At 33.8% G+C, this 23167-nt stretch overlaps 1 protein-coding gene across 1 annotated transcript; it reads left to right on the top strand.

Moving 5' to 3' along the window:
• Positions 1 to 5632: 5632 nt before the first annotated feature.
• Positions 5633 to 22425, top strand: vsig8b (V-set and immunoglobulin domain containing 8b). The gene is made up of 8 exons (XM_051117149.1): positions 5633 to 5761; positions 6678 to 6783; positions 11633 to 11802; positions 13715 to 13916; positions 15899 to 16048; positions 16294 to 16416; positions 18901 to 19039; positions 20931 to 22425. Exons 2-8 carry the CDS (start codon positions 6708 to 6710, stop codon positions 21175 to 21177), a joined length of 1107 nt encoding a protein of 368 aa, XP_050973106.1. The 5' UTR covers positions 5633 to 5761; positions 6678 to 6707; the 3' UTR covers positions 21178 to 22425.
• The last annotated feature ends 742 nt before the right edge of the window (positions 22426 to 23167 follow it).

Genomic DNA, 23167 nt, shown 5'->3' on the forward strand with positions numbered 1-23167 from the left:
CAGCGCAGCTTCCTCATTTAATTGGAATTTTACCAGTCAGCCTTAATGTCCCCCAAACATAAATATTGACATTAAAAATTAGAGTGAATTAGATAATTCTGGGAAACATATTTTTCCACCATGGTCCATAAAAGTTATGAAATATTTATAAAGAAGAGAAATTTCAACCCTTGATTATAAATTTATTTGGTGTTTCTGGAAACACTCCATATGTTGTGTATGAAATCAGGTTTATGAGTCAAACTGGGTCAAACATCTCCAGCTGACTCATGAGCTGAAGTGTTTCTGAGATTTCCTGTTGCCGTCGTGCCTGTATGACACTTAATCACAGATTATTGAAAATACTGTACTGTTTTAAAGTTGACTGTTTGAACTAGTGTTTCTTCTAGGTGAGATGTTACATTGAGTCATTCAATAATCATCTGCACAACAAAACAGTGTTATTTTCAAAGCGTATAAAAAACCGTAAAGTACGGTCATGTCCTCTGATGCCCTTTCATCGTGTGTCAGTGTTTTCTCACTAATAATGAATCGAGTTCACTGCATGAACCGCTTCATTGAAAACCACAACGAGATGCTTTATTCGTACTTGAAAAAGAGAGATAAGAATTCTTAAAGCTCATATCTCAAGGTCTTCAGGGAAGACTACTTCGAATGGTCTTTATTTCCTAATCGCCACCAATTATCAGCAGCTACTATCTCTACGATTAGCGTCTGTCGGCCTTGAAGCAAAGCTTGAGGGAAAAAAATCACCTAGTTTGCCATGAAAGTAAGATGAGGAGAACATATCTTTTGTGTTATGAAGCAATGAATCAGACTGAAACTCGAATACAGAACTTTGGTCATGTACAACACAAGATCATTGAAGCATCACTGTGCACTAGGGACATGCACTATTTAGAAGGGAATTGAAAGAGTTCAATTGCAGTTCAATTTATTTTGAAGAAAGCAAGCATGCCGAAAGGATGCCGAAATCTAATTCAGATCTAAATTCAGAGACACTGATATAATCGCTGCATGTATCAGCAAAAATGTCCACCTATCTTAACTTAAAAACTTAACTTAAAAAGTTCAGTTGCTGCCTTAACTCTTTCAGTAAAATCAAACTTGGTTATTCAAGTTATTTCAACTTAACATTAAACTGACTTAAAGGGATCATCAGATGCAAAACTCACATTTACAATTGTTTACAATTTTTACAAATTTGTGTTGGCAGTGTGCGTACACATAAAAAAAATTAGATTTTTTTTCTAATCTTAAGTAAAATCCTCTTTTTCAAATCAGGCCATTCTCAGCTGCTTTTCAGTGTCAAGGCCCCTCCCACAATTGTTGATTGACATGACCGTCTTACCTAAGACGCGCCCTAAATGAGCAAGTTGAGAACAGTCCAACCGCCATTGTGTAGACTCTTATGCAGGAAAAAACAAAAATGTCTCCGATTGAGCGATTGAGGTTTTTGTTGTTGGATGTAGTAAATGAACATACCAGTCATTTACTCCCAACATCTCAGCCGCTGAAAACGCAAAGAATTAATGCTACTTTCGTTTTAGATAGAAAATGCACCTGGTGATCTACATAAATGCATCTATGTTTCGAAAATCATTCGCAATTCAACTTCACCTACAGCAGAAATGAGTATAAGCATTTTTAATGCATCTTTACAAATCACCTTTCTTAATAATGTGCTACTTAGCATGTTTCTTGGCTAAAGTAAACATTACGACTCATTACCCCACAGAAGAGAGAGGTGGGGTGAGTAGAGCTCATTAGCATTTAAAGGAACATTCAACAGAACAGCTCACTCTAAAAAGCAGGGATGCCAGGTTTTTACAACAAAACCTACCCAATTGCTACTCAAAAGTAGCCCAATTGCGTTTTGAGGGGGATCCCCATTTTAAAAAAAAGAAGAAAGAAACGCATTCTGTGGGTTCTCAGGGTTCCCCTGGTAAATTCGTATTTCAGAGGCTAAGTATGATGTTATTGGGGTCGCTTCAACTCACGGACATCAAAAACAATCCGCGGCAAACGGTATTAACGTAGCCCAAATTCCGCAGGAAAACCACTGGCAACATCGCTAAAAAGGGCTGATTTTGTCAAGGTAAAAAAGGGTGTTTTTTACACTACCACACTGTAAAAAACAATTTGTTGAGTCAACTTAAAATAATTTGAAACCTGGCTGCCTTAAAATTTTAAATTCAGTCAACTCAAAAAAAGCTTATTCAACTTGAAACGTTAAATTATACTAAGTGACAACTTAGATATTTGAGTTGAATCCACTTAAAATTTTAAGGCAGCTGGGTTACTTACCTATCTGTTAAGTTTAGCAAACACAAATATCCAAGTTGTTACTTAGTACAACTTAACATTTCATGTTGAATAAACTTATTTTAGTTGACTGAACTTAAAATTTTAAGGCAGCAGGGTAACAAATTATTTTAAGCTGACTCAACAAATTGTTTATTTTTTACAGTTCACTGATACATTTTAACCAAAGTATGTTATAAATATCTTACTAAGACCCTAATGAATCATATCAGCTTGTTGAAAATGGGCCGATGACCCCTTAAAAAAAAAAAAATAATAAAATAAAAGTTTCATGTGACTTATAAAACTGAAATTGCCCAACTTTTAATGAGTTAATGTAAAAACATAAGATGCCATGAATTACTGATCATATTTTTACAGTGTAGATTAAAGAATTTTAATTTAATATTTAACATATCCTTTTTATTCTAAACTGCATTAATACATTTTTTACATAATTTTTATTGTTTGTATTTTTACGCATCCATTTTAATAACTATTTTAATTCCTTTTTATGTAAAGCACTTTGAATTTGTGCATGAAATGTGCTATATAAATAAAAAACATATCAAATGAAATATTTTTATATTACTTAATATAAGCATTCATTTGAATTCAGTTTGTTTTAATAAAATACATTTTCATTCAGGTTAAAAAAAAAAAAAAAAACACATTTCATTTCAAAGTTCAGTGGGTCAAAGGATGTTTGTGGCCTTTAATGACATTCACCTAGTGAATTTGCTGGTAAATACCCAGCACAAATTCACCAGACCCAATATAAAAGAAAGGTCTTGATATTTTTACAAAAATGCCCTTTTTTAACACAGAAATTTGCTGAATTACACCCAACACAACTCCAGAGTTCACAGCACCAGGCCCCCTGCGCAAATTCACCAGGTGTATGTCAACAACATCCTTTGATCCACTGAACTTCTGCCTGACACACTAGCAACGTTGCCAGATCCCCAAATCTGCATCTATACCAGACACTATTTCCTTTTTTTTCCCCTAGCACAGCATGATATAAAGCATTTGCTTACATCATGGTTAAACATTTAACTACATGTGCATGTGTGTGTTTAAACTGGTGTGGTTTTACACTTTGGATCCAAGTTCATTCAGTCTTCTGTCACTGGCACGTGAGGACATTTATTACGGAACAGTGTAAGATACTAGGCTCTTTTTTAAAACCTTGTATCATTAACAAACTCTACTGACACTGTTAAAATTGACCACAAAACCAGTCAATTTTTGAAATTGATATTTATACATCATCTGAAAGCTGAATAAATAAGCTTTTCGTCGATGTATGGTTTGTTAGAATAGGACAATATTTAGCTGAGATACAACTATGTGAAATCTGGAATCTGAGGGTGCAAAAAAATAAATAAATAAATAAATAAATAAATCAAAATATTGAGAAAATCACCTTCAAAGTTGTCCAAATGAAGTTCGTAGCAATACATAATACTAATCAAAAATTACGTTTTGATATATTTATGGTAGGAAACTTATAAAATATCCTCACAGAACATGATCTTTACTTAATATCCTAATGATTTTTGGCATAAAAGAAAAATCAATAATTTGGAACCCTACAATGTATTGATGGCTATTGCTGCACATATGCTTGTGCGACTTGTGACTGGTTTTGTGGTCCAGGGTTACAGATCTTAACAATTGTTGTATGCTATTGTTGTATGCGAGTGTGTCTGATACATTGTTTTAATTTCAACACTTTGAAAATAGTTTAACAATACATTAATTGTTATACCCATCTTGAAATGTTTTACCATTTGTGGACACAGTTTACAAATTTTTTAGGAATCTGTGGAATTTTTATGGATATATTTTATAAGGGTTCATCAATCAAATTTTGACACATTACCATGGTACTGTCTCTACTGTGGTACTTTTTCAATTTGAATTCATACTGAGACCTGATTCCTAAATTCTGATCCCTAAATTCAAAATAAAGGCGGAAAAAAAAAAAAAAAAAAAACTGTGGGCAAAATTTGAGCACAAAGACAAAAATACAAAACAAAAATTCAAAACAGAGAGAGAAAAAAAATTGTAGCACAAAGACAAAACCCTGCAAAACAATCAATTCAAATTCACATTCTCATGAATGAAACCCGATTCCTAAACTCTGTGCACACATTCACTCTCACCTGGTGTTTTTGTCCTCAGTGGCTGGCGATGTTGCCAGGGTGATCATATCAGCATATCCACGGCTCTGTGTGTAGCTGTGGGAGTTTGAGGAGGCGTTGATGATCAAAAGAGCTCTTGACTGACAGAAGACTTCATCTGAGTCTGTGTACACACATCCATAGCCTACAGTGACTGCAAGGAGAATCAAGTATTGTACATGTTTTGTAGTGATAATTAGTGTCTGAGCAGAGCAGAGCAAACAATCTGATTCCCCCCGTGAAATAACACTGCAGTGTTTACATTTTTACATGAGCTTAAAGACGCATCAGTTCATTTCCAAAATAAATACAGACATATTGGCCTATTGAGCTTTATGTCAAAATAAATGTAAATAAAACTAATAAAAATAATCACAATGTGCAAAACATTGTGCATAAGACACAGCACAGTGGTTCTCAATTTGTTTCCCTTTTTTGCTTTAGAAAAGTGCCGAAACTGTTCAGCAGAAATGATTCTTAAAAATATAACACGAAGTGTATTAATATTACCCTGAATTGCACAGGCCAAACAAAACGCAAAATGACTCACATGGCACAGATAGACTAATAACCAGTTTAGCAAATCCATGAACAGCTAGTATGATTTATCAACCTAAGACACAAAACAAGCACTTATACTGAATTAGTATTAGTCATGTTATCAGATGGCAGGTATGTTTGCACCAAAATACCATGTGACTGAACGCAAGGCCTTCGGTTTCAAAACCAGCAGGAAAAATATGTAAATCTGCTCTTTTGAATGTCAATGTTTATGGTATCATAACTATGGCTCACTATATATCCAACTATACTGTATTATTTGTATTTACCATTGTTTTTTTAAACCAGATGAGAAGCACTGCTTTACTGTGTGAACACACTGTGTTTGAATCAATTACATGGTTTGATCCAAAATGGCTGATTTAACCCATTTACTTACTGTGATTCTCTGCAAACATTTTACAAAACAATCCAAGTGGAATCATTTTTCATCACTGAAATGAAAGCTCAAATTTCTACACAGAAGCCATGAATCACTAATCAAACATGTCAGGTGTAAATGGGCTGGTCAGGAGAAAGTTTCACTGAGTTTGAGATTTTCGAGCTGTGATTGGTGGAATGCTGTGAGGGGGCGGAGCCTTAGAGGAAACACCTGTTTACCTGGTTCAGGTGAGAGCGAGAGGCGAATAGAGGAACTAGCAAAGAAAGCAGCTGATAGCACTACTGTGTTTGTGGGATTACTCTAAACTTGGTTGTTCTGTTATAAGGTAATTTATTTTTTTCAGAGAAATTTTTGAGTTTACATAAGTATATGTTAACAAAAGAAGTGGAGCTTGTTTTGAAGCTGGCTGTGATAGGAAGGACTGCAGTTTGGACTTTGCTCTGTATAAAAAGCTAACAGAAATGAAATCCTTGCCTGCTCTGACCTCCATTAATTAGTTTTTCTGGCTTATTTAATTTCTTATGAGACTGAAATGATTACTGGAGACCGTCAGCAAGCAAGTGCTCAAAGAAGGCTTATTGAATTAAAAGCAGTCTGATTTCACTGTGAAAGGTGTGTGTGTGTGTGCAGTACGTGTTTAAGCTGTATTCATTTTTCAGGGGACTCTCTTCCTCAAGGTTTAATTACTGTGTGTTTTATTAGCAGCTACTTTGGCACATGATTTCTTCCTTTAAATGATTTATAGACAGAAAGATAAGGATCACAGTTTCGGTTGTTTGAGGTTGTAAAAAGTCTTTTCTATTTGATAACTCGACCTCATGTTTGAGTCATTATTACGAACTGCCATTCTCTTGAGAGATTTACATATTATATGCGCATGCAAATAGCAATAGGCAGAAATATCGGTTAAGCAGTGTTTGAGATGTCAGGATTTGCTGATCTGGTTAAAAATATCCAAACATTTCCTGTTTTAAACAATTTTTAGTGAATTCTGATATGTTAAGGGTTCTATATATCAGATACAATCATCTGTGGTAGCTGATTTGATTTTTCCGTGCTTCAGAGTGATTAACGATTCGTTTTTACACCTTCGAATCGACACTCAAGACTTTCTCGTTCCAGCTAAAATGACATTTGAATTTGCCATACGCGAGACCCTTATCAGAATCAGATGATTCACACTTGCAAATGAGGCGTCCAGTCAGCGAGGGACAATGACAGTCTGTGCTTTTTCCCCCCAGGTTTCCTGTGAGAGAAGCTGACATTTGGCTATGAGAAAGTTCTGGTTTAACTTCTCCCTACCTTTGGCTGCATTATACATCACTGCAGTATGTCTAAATCATGCAGGTGTGTAAAATACTACTTTTATTTATTTATTTAACAGTCTCTTTGAGGGCTTTCTGTGTTAAAGGTCACTTTTCTCTTCACTTTGTGTGGGCTGTATCGAGTTTCTACGGCAGTCTAAGTGTGACCATGTTATGCATAAATTAACCCTGCATATTAAGAAGTTGTGCTGGCCTCCCACTCTACTTTATGCAAATTCTAGCACTGAATATTACTGGCTCTGAGATTCACTTCGATGCACTTGCATGTGCATTTCAGATTTAAAAAGCAGCAGATGTAGTCTGCGTAAAACAATAAGGCCGTTCATTATCTGTGAGCGTGATTCGCATCATATTAAATGCACTGAAATTATAGAGCATGCAAATGTATGATTTTTTTTTTTGTCCATACATCAACACTCTCACAGGGTTGCTAAACACATTCATGCTTGGACTGTCTTTATTCCAGCTGAGAGAGACGATCCGTAAATCACACAGACACTCCCTGTGTTTTGTGTGAATGTGCGATACTAATGGGAATGACAGTCGTCTGACATGTTCTGTTGTTTTGGTGGTGCTAAGAACAAGACAAACTCGACAATCTGTATCATTTCTCCCCAAAAAATAAATAACTGGCGCCCTTAGCAAAGACTGCTCATCTGTATTCAAAGCAGTTTTTGGTGATTTTGAGATGCAAAGATTGTGACAGGTGTATCTGAGGACATTGCACAGATCACCTAATTGCTGTTTTAGGCATCATGTCTTTTCATTCAGCCAGTGAGTTTCTGATGACAGTAAACACTTGTTGTTTGGTAACATTTGTGTGACCTTGACAGCTGTGGCCTTTTGTCAGATTTTAAATACATAACATTCTCAGAACTTGAGCTAACATTCTAGCAAGGTTCTAAAGGTCAAAATTCTAAACAAACACACTTCCAGTAACATTAACAAAACATTCGTTCAAAGTTATTTGGTCTTTAACTCTTTTCCCACCAAGCAAAGAATTTTCTGCTATGCATGAGACACGGAATTATACACTAAAAGGCACTATTACGCATCTCCTGAATGAGTCTAGAGCAAGGGTGCCCAACCCTGTTCCTGGAGATCTACCATCCTACAAAGTTCAGCTCCAACCCTGATCAAATACACCTGAACCAGATTATTAATCTCTTAGGTAGCACTTGATAATTACAGACAGCTGTGTTGGAGCAAAGCTGAAACTAAAGTCTGCAGGTAGGTAGATCTCCAGGAACAGGGTTGGGCACCCCTGGTCTAGAATGTGCCGATCAAAAACATAGACGAGGAAGACACAGAAACAAGTGATCTCATATTTAGGCATACGCATGTGAAAAATAATGCGATCATCATAGATATGGGAGTCCTGATGGAAGCAATATACTGCATCTTTGCTTTGATAATAATATGATCCAGATGCAATTTTGCTCAGAATGTTGCTTTTTTTTTTTTTTTTTATGAAACATATCTAAGTGTTGATAAACAAAGAATGCTTAAAGCTAGAATAAAACAGATTTTGTTGTTGTTGTTTAAGAATAGAGGGTCTGTTCTTTATTTTGGTGCATGTTCAAATATCCATAAAACAAAATATTCTGGGGGCCAGAAAATTTTGGTGAAAATCATCAAAAATGCTGGCGGTGGCTGGCAAAATTTTTCAAAAACACTGGCAGGAAAGAGTTTTGTTTGGACAGAATGGAATATTTTTTCCTGAAACATTTTAGTTAGACATTCATCAAAAGCATTTTAAATGTTACTACTTGTTCAGGGAACATAACAAAAGTTTGTTTGCAAAATGATAAAATTTAATGTTCCAATGGAAGCCCATTTCCACCACTGAATAAAAAATAGGTTACTACAACTTTTCATCTCACATTTCACACTTCTCAGTATAGCATGATACAAACTCACAGTTATGAGTAATAAAGTCAGAACTGCAAGATGCAAGCTTAAAACTGAGAAATAATTTTCCGAGTTTGAGAAATAATTTGAAAGTCTAAGTTTGTATCTTGCTCTTCTGACTTTTTTCTTGCAATTTTGACTTTTTTTAATCAGAAATGTGAGATATAAACTTGCAATTTTGAGACTATTCTCAGAATTATGAGTTTATATCTCACAATTCTGACTTAACTCAGAATAACTGAAAAAATTACAAACTTGAAATTCTGAGGAAAAAAAGTCTGATTTGTAAGTTAATATCTATATTCTGAATAAAATTCATAATTGTAATTTTATGTTTTGTAATTCTGAGAAAAATGTCAGAATTGTGAGATGTAAACTCACAATTGCGAGAAAAATATTTGTGAGATGAAAAGTCGCAATTATTATTATTTATTTTTATTTTTTTAATTCAGTGGCAGAAACAGGATTCTGTATGTTCCCCTCGTTCACATAAAAAAAAAAGGAAAAAAATGCTCTTGGAACATATTTTGTTGGGTGGGAATGTTCTCAAAATGTTAGCAAAAAAACATTATCTGAAGAATTTTATTTATAAAAACAACTCCATTTTTATTTATTTTCAGGAATCTTTTTTTTTTTTTTCTTTTACTGTGTATTTCAAAATAATATTAATCAAACTGCAGGTGGCTTGTTTTAAGTAATAATAACTTAAACAAATACAGGTAATTTACAAAATTAAAGTTCATTAAAAGTATGTTTTCTTTATATATTAAAAGATTGTTTATAGCAAAAGCAGATAACTCCACATTTCAAGTTTCAGTGTTTAAAAAAAACAGAACAAAACTTGTTTTGTAATCTCTTTGTAATCTCATCAGCTAAGTGCGTAATTTATACGCCTGACAAACATTGTTGTGATCATAGACTCTATGGCTGTGATTATAAGCAGTTTTCCCTCGCCATTATAACGTGCATTTGCAAGGTTCCATGAAAAAGTTTTGGCTTTTATATCACTGGTTTATGAAGTTCGTCGAACATATCCATGCTCAAACACTTTTAGTCAGCTTTGACAAAATTCCTCTCATCTAGCACGTTTTCCAAGTGACTGGCATCCTTGTCACCTGACCTGAATACAGCATGCTAGACTTATCTGCTTCTGTTCACAAACAACAAGGGCGCTTGTCGGCATCTGCAGTAAAAGATAAAATCACGATTCCTTGAAAGTGGACAGTACCGGCTTTTTTGACAAAATGCATGTGTGTGGAGTTTACAATTTAGTCACATAAAATCAGTTAAACGAACACTCCACTTTTTTTTGAAAATAGGCTCATTGTTCAACTCCCCTAGAGTTAAACAGTTGAGTTTACCGTTTTCGGATCCATTCAGCCGATCTCCGGGTCTGAATGGATTCAAAAACGGTAAAACTCAACTGTTTAACTCTAGGGGAGTTGGAAAATAAGCCTATTTTCAAAAAAAGTGGAGTGTTCCTTTAACGTAAACAATGTTTTTTTTTTAAAAGACAAAAGTTTTGTGCAAATCTTTAATGGAATCGCAGCTACTTTTTAAATGTTACTTATTTCAGAATGTTCAGAGAATATTGAAAAGTAACATTCCCATAATGTTTGCAAAATTATAAAATTGAATGTTCATTCATTTTGTATAAACAAAACATTTTTAAAACATTTCATAAAAATCTGGACATTTGGAACACTGAGAAAAAATTCAGAAATAAACCAAATGGAAACATTAATAAAAACTTCTTGGAACATGTTTTTGTTAGACAAGGTTCAGCACAAAAAGTGTGTGTGGGATTCACAAACAACACATGGTACAGCATTCGCAAGCACTAAATGCACTAAAATTAGCATTGCACCATTAGTAATAAGTTTGCTTTCAGAGTAAACATGCCTCTTTTCTAACTTAGACTTAATAGAGAACTACATTATTCCGCTTGGTGCAGTTAATGCTGTGCTATTACATCTGTGAAAAATGATGTAGTGATCGTGGCTCAGGTAATTCATCAAATAATGGAGAAGAGTTTTACAACCAGCCATATATCTAGATTCAGCATGTAGTCAAGTGCACTTTCAGCATTTAAAGAGCCAATGGATAGTGTCTGGATCATGGTTGTAAAGCGATGCATGCAGACTGTCGCAGTTTGGATGGTAAAGCATCATCTTCAACAACCTAACACTCAGAACCAACCCACAAGATTGGAAACTGCACTTAGCAGATCTTCCGTCACAGACAGAACAGAACGTGCAAATAGACGGCACAGTTAGCAACCGTGATTCATTATCGCAAATTCCCCTCTTGATCTGTTTTTAAAAATGCATGTTGTGAAAAACAGGACTATTTAAAAATAAATGGTGTCATGCCACTCCTTCCTCAGACCAATTATTGAAATTAAGCTGCAAAAAATGGTTTCATCAGAAACCATCACAGTTATGGCATCACAACTATGAGCACATGATCACCAAATCAAAAGGCTAATCGGTATTCAGCAACTTGGAAGTTTCGTTGATACTCATCTCTCATGCAAATAGGTTAGCCATATTATATGTCCAGTTGCAAAAACAGCCTTAAAAATAAAATTGTGCCTGTTTTTGGTGCATGAAACCTTGACTTTCAAACAAAGCATAGAATATGGGTTTTTTAAATCAATGTGCAAAAATGCTCACAGCAGGTGCGTAACAGATCAGTTCCGACAGGTAAAAATGTGTTTGAATGCGAATAATAAAATGCAACAAACCATATAATCATGAGTAGTAAAGATAGCACAATAAAAATGCTCACTGGCTTGAAGCAAGCTAGTTGAGAACCACTGATTTATATTATTGTATAAAGAGAGAAATTCTATTCAATATGATACATATTGTGAGTTGGACGAGACAGGTGTTTGTAAAATGAATGATCATTAATCCATTATTCTCTCTCTCTCTCTCTCTCTCTCTCTCTCTGTGAAGCTCTTACTTTGGCCGTACAGGTGACATCCTCAGGACCGCAGACAATCAAGAAAGCCCAGGGGGAGAGTGTTACTCTGGGTTGCACATACTCCTTGGATGCCTCAGATGTCGGAGACCTGGACATTGAGTGGACACGCGTCAGTCAAGACATGACCCAGAAAGATGAGCTGGTGAGAGAGTGCTGAGAATACAGAATAGAGATTAAAGCACATTCAAGCACACTTTGTATTGATACTTGGGCTTATAACTAGCACCTTAAAGAAAAATGAAAATAGGTCTGTCATTTTCAAAAGCACTAGAATATGCTTGAAATACACTTCTTGAGATGTTTCTCAGAAGGCACAGGAGTAATTGGCAATGTGGAGCGACATCTATTTAAATAGTGTTATTAAAGAGCTTTAATGTGCTCATGTCAGGGTTATTTTCATTATTTTCAACTAAAACCAAAATGAACTAAAACTTGAACTAAAAACAAGTAAATAAATAATGACAAAAATAAAATAATGGCCAACTAAAATAAAACAAAATAATAAAATAAAATGTATTTCAGCTAGCTGCAAAGGCAGTTAGCTGAAATTATATATAATTATACAATTATAAACACATAATTTATAATTATATATAATTGTTTTATATATAACACAAATGACAAAAGTGCAGCACACAATAAATTATAAAAACAAAAACGAATTTCAGTTAACTAAAACTAGAACAATACTTTAAAAAAATAAACGTAAATGAATTAAAATAAAACATAATGAAACTTATATTTATTTTATTGTGCTTCTGCTACTTGGCAGAGTAACATTTCTCATTTTCATTTAGTTTAACTTAGTAACTTCATATACTAAAAAAAAACTAAATAAAACTGAAATTAAAATGATTAAAACTATATAAACATTTAAAATTACAAAACAACAAAAATACTAAAATTTTAATTAGAATTAAAAATTTTAAAATATAAAAAATAAATTCTATTTTTTAAAATACATGGGCTATAGACATTTAAAAAAAGCAATAAAATGACAAAATGCAACAAAATTACTGAAATTTAAATTAAAAAAAAGGTAATTTCTTTTAGAAAATAGGGTGAATTCCCATTTCATTCTAACTGTAAAGTTAAAATAAAAAAATAAAAAAAACACAAAATGACCAAATGCAACAAAATTATTAATTTTAACTAGAATTAAAATTTTAAATATAAAAATATATTGTTTTTTTTAAATATATAGGCATATAGACATTAAACAAACATTAAACATTAAACAAATAAAAAAACAAAATGCAACAAAACAAATTATTTTCTTTTTTTTTTTTAAATAGATAACACATAGACATGTAAAAAAAAAAAAAAAAAAAACTAAAATGACAAAACGCAGCAAAATTAACATTTTAAATATAATTAAAATTTAAAATATAAAAAATAAATTCTTTTTTTAGGAAATACATGGGCTATAGACATTTTTAAAAAAAAAAGCAATAAAATGACAAAGTGCAACACAAAATTATTGAAATTTATATAAAAAAAAAAGTAATTTCTTTTAGAAAATAGGGTGAATTCCCATTTCATGCTAACTTTAAAGTTAAAATAAAACAAATATTTATATTAATAAAAAAAACTATAATAGCATCTTAATCATACTAAAATAAAACTGACTGGTACTAAATGGTAATGGCACTAAAATAACTGATATTAATTGAGAGAGGAATATCTGTCACGCTGCATGACCATTTAAAATGAACTATAAAGGAAGAAAGGTGCAAAGAAAGCATGCTGTGCAGCTTTTCTTTACGTAACATCTGGTGTTTTTGATAAGACAAAAATGTTTGTAGGAATGTGTAGGAATGTTTTCCTAGTTCCACGGAGATCACAGTCTTGACCTCATCAATCGTATCATCTTGATGGATTTTGTAATTTCCTCCCATTTCTACCTTGTCCAAACTGCTTAACCTCAGGCTTTTCAGGGAATGCGTGTGGAGATTCAGAGAAATTTGTGCGTAAGGCTCCGTTTTAATGACGGCAGGTGGTTAGACCTGTTTTATTAGATAAGACTCAGTGAGCTGGGTTTCTCTGTCTGACAGATCTTATCCTACACTGGAGGGAAACAGTACCAGCTAGGAAGCCCAGACCTGATGAGTCGCTTGAAGTTTGTTACCGACCCGAGCCGCGGCGACGCCACGGTCAGCTTTTCCAGCCTCAAGGCCTCGGACACGGCCACGTACCAGTGCAAAGTGAAGAAGACACCCGGCATCGATTCGAGGAAAGTCACTTTAGTAGTGCTGGGTGAGGATGTGCACATTCTGTTTCTTTGCTGACCGGTTCTGACACCCTTATCAAGCTGCCGGGTTTCTGTTTTACCGGTTCTCTCCACCCTAGCCTGCCCCTTTCATCCAGTCGCTCATGATGACATGACTGGAATAGTAGGTGGGGTGAACGCTTTTTGTTTTCCTCTGGTAACCATGGCCCAACCCCACCACCTCGTCTGTCTAGAGACTCAATGATTTCCACCCTCCTGGAAAACTCTGCCTCAGTGCTGTAAGCCTTTAAGAGTCCAGTATAATTATAGTTTTAGATTTTTTTTTACATGAGCTCGTTTCAGTTTGTTTTTGTTTGGGTTTTTTTTCAATTTCCAGTCAAAAGTTTTTGAACAGTAAGATTTCAAATTTCATTTATTCCTGTGATCAAAGCTGAATTTTCAGCATCATTACTCCAGTCTTCAGTGTCACATGATCCTTCAGAAATCATTCAAATTTGCTGATTTGCTGCTTTAGAAACATTTGTTATTATTATCAATATTTAAAACAGTTGAGACAATATATAAAAAGCTTTTGTAACATTATACACTACCATTCAAAAGCTTTCGAGTCGGTATATATATATATATGTATATATATACATACGCACACACACATTGTTTTCCTTGTTGGAAAGAAATTATAGAAATTAATACTTTTATTTAGCAAGGATGCTTTAAATTGATCAAAAATGATGTTAAAGACATTTTATAATGTTGCAAAAGATTTCCATTTTAGATAAATGCTGTTCTTCTGACCTTTCTATTCATCAAAGAAACCTGACAAATTTCTACTCAGTTGTTTTCAACATCATAATAATAAATGTTTTTTGAGCAGCAAATCAAAATTTAAGAATGATTTCTGAAGGATCATGTGACTGGAGTAACGATGCTAAAATTATGTAATGATTTTTTATTTTTATTTTTTATTAACGTTTTTGTACTTTTGTACTTATTTTAGAGATGTTTAGTGTTCTAATCCAAAACTAAATTAATAATTAATTTAAAATAATAATTATTTTTAATTAAGAATTTCAGAGCCAATGTATTTTAAATTTCTCTTACTAGATAGATTTTTTTTTTTTTTAAATTCCAGTCAACAACAACAACAATAATAATATTAATATTAACAACCCTACAGGGCCAGTGATATTTTAGTATTACTGAAATACTATTATACATTTAAGTAATATTTAGAAGTAGTTTTTTTTTTTTTTTTTTTTTTTTTTTTTTATTGTATGTATTTGTTATTAATTTAAAAAATTAGTTTTTACTTCAGTTCATAAAACTAAACCAAATGGAAATTAAATGTTGCCTCGGCAGCAACCAGAATAAAGTTAATAAAGTATTAAAACAGTTTTTATTTATTTATGTTAACATTTATTTCATTTCAACTAAAGAAGTTTTTTTTTTTTTTGTTTAAATGGTTTTAGTTAAATGGTTTAGTTAGTTAAATCTGCCTAAGCCTGAACAATATATTACATATTTACAATATATTTATGATTTTGCCAACAATGTAAAATTTGGCAGTGTTGTGAATATTGAAGTGTTTATAATGCATTTTTATTTAACTATTCAGTTTTCTAAACGGCATGAGACAAATTTCACGGTCCTTCCTTGTCTCGCTACTTGCAGATATGAGAATGTCAGCATGAAAGCACTTCCTTAAATGTGATGCATTTCTAACTGAAATGAAACTGGATATGAGGCGAAAAAAAAGTCAGGCTTGATTTTATCTATGAAGAAAAAATGTAAACATCTGATGTGAAGTTAAAGCATGTATGTCAAATGCCAAAAAATAAAAAATAAAAAAATAAGACTCAAAAATTGAGATAAAATGATTATCTATATTGTCCAGCCTTAGTTTAATTATTACTGATGTTGGAGATTCGAAACAAATCAGTTTGCTCCATGCATCAGCGTTACGATTTTATCTATGACGTCTTATTGTTTTTCTTTTGCTTTCTTTCAGTACGACCTTCGCCCCCGAAATGCTGGGTGGAAGGTAGCGAGGAGAAGGGCGGAACCGTTTCGCTCCGCTGCAAATCTTCCCAGGGTTCATCTCCTCTAAAATATGCATGGAAGAAAGAAAGCGGAAACCTGCCACCAACCGCGACACCGAGTGAGTTCCCGCAACACTACTCAGCAAATACTTCAAGCGAAAGTTTAATATTTGGTACCGCTTGAATAGCCTGTAGCTTCAGGCCTGTGCATTGTCAAGCCAAATACAGCTGCTGCAGATAAAAACAAAAACATTTTTTGAGCCTCGTAGCAACCAAACAAGTTTTTCTGTGTGCAATCGCTGTAAACGACCCCGCAGGGCCTTTCGCAATGGCTGCACATTCTGAATGACTCTTTTGTTTGAAGATCCCCAGACAGGAGAGCTGCTAATCAGAAACCACAGCGAGAGCTACACAGGGAGGTACCTCTGTGAGGTCAGCAATGAAGTAGGAGCTGAGCAATGCACATACGCCCTTCAAGCATATAACCGTAAGTATGGGTGGGCCCGGAATGTATTTGCACACCTAAGCTTCGTTTAACGACTGAATGTCAGTGCATCACACAAAAACATGTCAAAACAAGTGTTGTGCATCTGACAGAAAGATGGCACAGACGTTTCACAAAAAGACAAAGTATCAAAAAGGTAAAACAACTGTGGTCAAAGGTAGAGAGTAACCCAAGTCCAGGGTAGGGCTAACGCAGCCTAATGTTTGCGTAATTACACCATAAAACCATCTTTTTAGTCTTTACGTACCACATATGGGTGTCATGTCATAAAATACTTTTTAATACGACTGAATTTGTATTTAATGTGATCACAGTTTAATAAAACTATTTTAAGTTTCTAATTCTGATGCTTTCATTAGAAACACCAAATGAATTACAGTATATACTGTACAGAAAGCGAGCCACAAACATTTACATTATCAAACGTTACTGACTCTTATGGAAGCCCATTCCTGCTGCTGAATAAAAAATTTAAAAAAGGGACTTTTTATCTCACAATTCTGACTTTTTTCTTTCAATTGCTAGTTACGTCTCGCAATTCTGATTTTTTTCTCAGAATTGTGTGATACAAACTCGTAATTGTGAGTCATAAAGTCAGAATCGCAAGATATAAACTTGCAATTCTGAGAAAAAATTTACAATGTATTATTTATTGTTCTATTATTTAGTTTGTATCTCGCAATTGTGACTTTTTTTTTCAGAACTGCGAATTTAAATCTTGCAATTCTGACTTTAGAACATACAATTGCAAGTTATTAAGTCAGGATTGAGAGATATAAACTCGCAATTCTGAGAAAATATCAGTCTTTTTTTCCCCCTCAGAACTGGATTTTATTACTCACACTTGTGAGTTTACATCTCTCAATTTTGTAAAAAAAAAAAAAAAAAAAACAAAAACAAAAACAAAAATCAGAATTGTGACATATTCAAAACATATCATAAAAAAACAAAATATATAAAAAAAAGTTTTTTGTTTTTTTCAAACATGCAGTTCTGAGAAAAAAGTCAGAATTGTGAGTTTATATTAATTCTGGCTTTTTTTTTCTCACTTCTGACTTTAACTCACAACTGTGAGTTTATATCACAATTTTGAGAAAAGACAGAATTGTCTGTTTATACCTTGCAATTCTGACTTTATTACTCACAATTGCAAGTCAAATTACAAGTTTGTATCATGCAATTCCGAGAAAAAAAGTCAGAATTGTGAGATAAATTCATAATTGCAAGAAAAGTTTAGTCCAAGTTTAGTGCAGAAGTGTGAGATATAAACTTGCAATAAACTTGCAATTGCAAGAAACACGCAATTCTAAGAAAAAAAAAAATCTCACAATTCTGACATTTTTCCTTTTGAATAGCGCGTTTGTATCTCACAATTTGACTTTTTTTTCTCAGATTTGTGTGTTTGTATCTCACAGTTTTGACCTTTTTTTTTGGAATTGTGAGTTTCTTGGAATTGCATGATACAAACTTGCACTTCTGAGAAATTAAGTCCGAATTTCAAGATATAAACAGGCAATTCTTGCTTTTTTTTCTCAGAACTGCAAGATATAAACCCACAATTGTGTTAAAAAAAAAAAAACACCGAAACATGCCTCCATAGACTTCAGCAACTTGCACTTTGTTAGTACAAGTTACATCACTCACAAAAAAAAACAAACAAAAAAACAAACTCCCGTTATAATTAATGATGCTGTCTACACTGAAATGAATTTCTTATTTACATTTGCCTTTTATTTATGATGAGAGAATTTACGAGAGAGCAGAATTCTGTCAGCGAGTGCACACGCTGTACAATCACACAACTCTGATTGGTTGTTGCATTCATGAGCGCAACAAAATTGTGTATGCTTGGTTATAATGCGCAACGCTGTAAAAATGCCTAAAAAGAAATTTAAAAGCCGCAATCAACACTTCACATTTTCACTTTACTGGTGACACCTGTAACAGATTTTGTTTAATTGTGACATTTTTGCAAAAGTTGGTAAAAAGAAAAGATCCCAAAGCACTTAAGATGCGCAGATGCCACTTTGTTTAATGCCAACTCGATGTTGTTGTTTTTTTTTTTTTTTTTCCTATTATATTAAGTGGTTTAAGTGTCTGAATACTTAAACATAAGTCATTTGTAAGAAAAAGCCTCTTTGAGATAGATGCCAATCATCTTAAATCTAGAATTCTCCTGGGCATCCAGCACAATTCTGTTCAGTGTTCATACTCAGGGTAACTGCAGTGTTTATAAAAGCCATTATGCAGTATGTGTCCTTGAATGAAATATGCACACTCACTCAGTAGAGGATTTTGTGCCAACATATTATTTTCATAAACTCATTTATTCTCCAGATGATTTCGTAAGACTGATGATTTTGTTAAACCTCAGCTGCACTTTCAGATTAATTGTTTCTTGGGTTAAGAGTGAACCACTTCTCTGCATAATCTGCTGTCTTTTATCTGAATCTTTTTCATCTCTAGCAACCAATAAAGTGGGAGTGATTATGGGAGCTGTGATTGGTGCATTGCTGTTGCTGCTCCTCCTCCTTTTGCTAATCTGGCTCCTGATTTGCTGCTGCAACAAGCGGCGCTATGAAAAAGAGATCGCTAATGAGATCAGGTACGATATTGCTGCTTTATATTTTTTTTAAAAATGAAATGGGTAGAATAATCTTAAAGTTCTATCATTTCTGTTAGAAGAATTAAGAATATGTTACCTTGTTTTTGTAAATTGCAGCCACGTTGTACGAATTGGTTCCTACGTTTTAGTACATCAGAGCCTTATTTTACTAATTTGTTTCCTTGTTTTGATTCAATTTGTTTATGAAGACGAGGAAACAAATTAATAAGACGTGCGAACTAATTGTTTGTGTCACCACGCTAGATCTAAAATGAGGGAAGGAACTGATAAAACAAGGAAGTTAATTCTAACATTATAGAAAGGAATTCTTAATTAGTAGTGACGATAAATATATTTTCCGCATGTTGTACAAATTTGGGGACTTTATTCTATACATTGGTCGCTGCATTTAAAAATGGAGGCAGATAACCACAAGTTTGCATGGACAGCGGATTGGAGAATGATTGGAGAAGTCTGGTCTATGTCGCTAGATGTCGTTTTCACCAGAAGGTCCAGTTATATATATACTTTTTAATTATGAGCCAAAGTGAGAACATGCATAATTAATGCTTTTGCTGTCTCTATTCCCGGAATATTAAGGCAAGACACCACAAATGAATAGGGTCAAATTTTAACAGTAGATTAAGACATCTATTTTGTATCACAAGTTTCTGAAATCTTATTTTTAAATGATGCATTATTTAATAAAAATGCACACTTTTGCATACATTTTGCATAACAGATATCTGAACAGTGGATAAATTCAGATTTAAAATGTTAATTTTGTTGACATATTACAGTCAAAGGTTTTTACAGAAGAGATCTTATTTTTAGAAAATCATCAATATTTTGAGAAATAACTTAAAATCAGGTCAATGTAATATAAACAAACCCCTCTGTGAAAGCCTTCAGAATATAGATATGAATAAAACTGTAAAGTGGAATGACTTTTATAAGATAAGAATAGTAATCTGAAACATAATTTTCACAAAAGATGTTTCAATGGATATACATTCTATACCTTCTTAAATGCAAAAACTCTTTGAATGTGTTGTGTTGACAAATTAATATTGTACATTTAAAATTAATACTGTACAATTACCACTCATGTGCAAAAAAATCCTTGCTTCTGTATGGGCTAAATTGCATATTTTGGCTTAAAAAGGGTAAAAATAAAACACCCTAAAAGGGTGTCAACTTTGGGGCACTATAAAAAGAAATACTATACAATTTTATAATATACTATAAAAAAAAAATAGTGCCCCAAAGTTGTCACCCTTTGGTAACTCGTAGAGAACCAAGGACTTTTTGCACATGAGAGGTAAAATATATATACATTTTATTATTATTATTATTATTTAATTGTATTTTTTTTACAGAATATTAATACAGAACATAAAAAAGTCAAAACTAAAAACTTACGTTCAGTTGCAGCCTTAAATTTAATCAACTTGTTATATTTCAACTTAAATTACATTAAAATTATTTTTAAAAATCTGAATTCCATATAATTCATTTAAAAAAATAACTCTCTAGAATTATCAAATGTAATTTTTTTTTTTTTTCATTCAAAGTCTATTTGGCTTAAAAACCTGAGCCAAAAATTTTAATGGGCTCAACTTTGCCATACTGTTTTATGACATGCTCAAGCATTTCCCTTGAGCGACAAAAGGACATATTTAGCTCATAGTTGCAAAATGGCTCACAACAAATGTCATGGGTAAATTTCTGGCTGACTAGTCAGCAATACTTGTTATTCAACAACCACACCCAATAATAATTATCTCAACAGGATTAGTCCCAAATGTGTCCTTATTTCTACTGTTTTTAAATATAAATATGTATTTGGCTAACACCAAGCGACATGTTCCATTCATCTACCGTTTTTTAGGGAGGACGCTGCAGCTCCGGAGAGTCGCCCGGGAAGCCGCAACTCCAGCTTCCGTTCTGTACTGAACTACCGCGTCCATCCTGGGATCCATTACAGCTCTGTTGGTAAAGCCGATGTCACACGGGCCGCATCCGGTCGCAGCAGTACCCACACCGAACGCAGCAGGGTCCAAAGGGAAGCCAGCATGCTTGCGTCTGATCACAGGCCTCCGCTCAGATATGACAGCAAATACGGATACCCAGTATAACCACCGACGCCCTGCCAGGGAACATGGCATTGAAAATATTAAACTCAGTCGAAAGATGCAATAATGTGCAAGACCATGGCAAGATTGGAGGACATTAAATCTGCACAGAAGAATATTCACACTTGTGAATTTTTCTAATGTTCAGGATAGAGATCTGCTAATATATATGTATAGTTTTGTTGATGTATTTTTGTATAATTGTTTTATATGCATTTAGGTGAAATGTGGTCAAAATGATGCATGTTATCACATTATGATGGTAATTTGAATATATTAAACTAACAAGCCTTTTAAATTCTTTATAACAATAAATTCAGTCTTTTAAGACTGATAGTGATAGTGTCATTGGAGTGGTTGTTTACAAGGATGATTATATAACAAATATCAATTTATATTAGAAAAAATAATGCTTTTATTTACATTTTAAAGATGATTTTAAGAGATGATCCCATCATCAGAGCAGTTTCAAGGACCTGATTGCACAGGACTTTATTTTTCTTTTTTGAGTTTAAAAAGCTAGATGCGGTGAAGCGATATGACATGTCCCGTTCCTCCTCAAGATAATTTTATTTACACAATGGACAATGTTTTAAAGCAACTTTGCTGAAAAATCATGCAATAATAATGCTTCAAATTCCATAAGGCCCTCATTTGGAAGTTCAATTAAAAGAAAAGGATGTCTTAGTATATTTTCCTGTAAACCCCAGTGAGAGAGCCAAAGGCAAGGAACGGAAAACTTCACAAGATGTCAGGAGTAGAGAAAAAGCAAAAACCCTGGGAGCAACCTTAACTTTCCTGTCAGTTCTCCACCATCCTAAAACGTCCATAAAAATATCCTTAAAAACAGTTCCTGTGGTGTGAAAGCAGCAAGAGGCCCAAAGCTGTACATCAGTTTACATATAAACTAAGCGTTTAAGAAAAATATTGCAAACAGACTGTCATACAGGCTGAAATACAACTTTTAAAATCTGAACAGATTTTTAAACGCTAGGAGTATGTTTACACGACAGGGGTATGTTTACATAACAACGATTGTACTAAAAATGCTGAGGTTTTTTCTTTGTGTTTTTAAAAACATTCGCATACAGATGACAATGGGCCTAGCTATCCGATTGTGAAAAGACCAGGTGTAACTGCCCTCCGAAACGCTTTCGAAACAGTTAAATCTGATCGCTCAAACTTGCTGTGCTATCTCCTGTTGTGGTCTTTGATTTTGAAATTAGCTGTTGATGAATAAAATAACATAATAAAATAATAAAATGCAGTGCATATGTGTTGATTTCGTTGACGTGAACTCAATATAGCGCAGAAATTGAAGACTGAATTTATATCCGTTTTGCAGAGACATATTTATGTGGCCAAGTGTTAACGGAAATGGTTTAACAAATCATATAGATGCGTCACGATTCATGGATCGGTACTGACATTTTCAGAATGCATCGCGATTCTCTCTGGAATCAATCTGGAGTTTATTTTTTAACAGCAAATGATGCTCTAGGCTTATTTTTAACCGCACACTCAAATGCACACGAAAAAGAGCGATTGTGCGTTCAGCATGTAAGTGGTTAAATGTACTTGCACCTCGGTTTTTAGGACGCAATATTACACAGCCCCACTTCGAACACCCTCTAAAATCGCTTCAACCTTTTAGAACATCATAAATGATTATTTTAGATTTAAGTTGTGTGTCTAAGGCAGTGGCTCTCAACTCCCGTCCTCAGGGCCCACTGCTCTGCACATTTTGTATGTTTCTGAATCTGACACACACAGATCTTTCTCCTAATGAGCTGATGATCTGAATCAGGTGCGGTAAATGAGGGAGACATACAAAATGTGCAGAGCAGTGGGCCCCGAGGACTGGAATTGAGAACGACTGGTATAAGTTATTAGATGCAAGCAGAGTACGGTTGTTTCTAAAGCATGTATCTGCTGTTGATATTGAAGCTCAGAATCGATTCAAGAGAGAGTCACGATGTATTCGGAAAATCTC

Source organism: Labeo rohita, chromosome 8 (assembly GCF_022985175.1).
Source record: "Labeo rohita strain BAU-BD-2019 chromosome 8, IGBB_LRoh.1.0, whole genome shotgun sequence".
Taxonomy (NCBI): domain Eukaryota; kingdom Metazoa; phylum Chordata; class Actinopteri; order Cypriniformes; family Cyprinidae; genus Labeo; species Labeo rohita.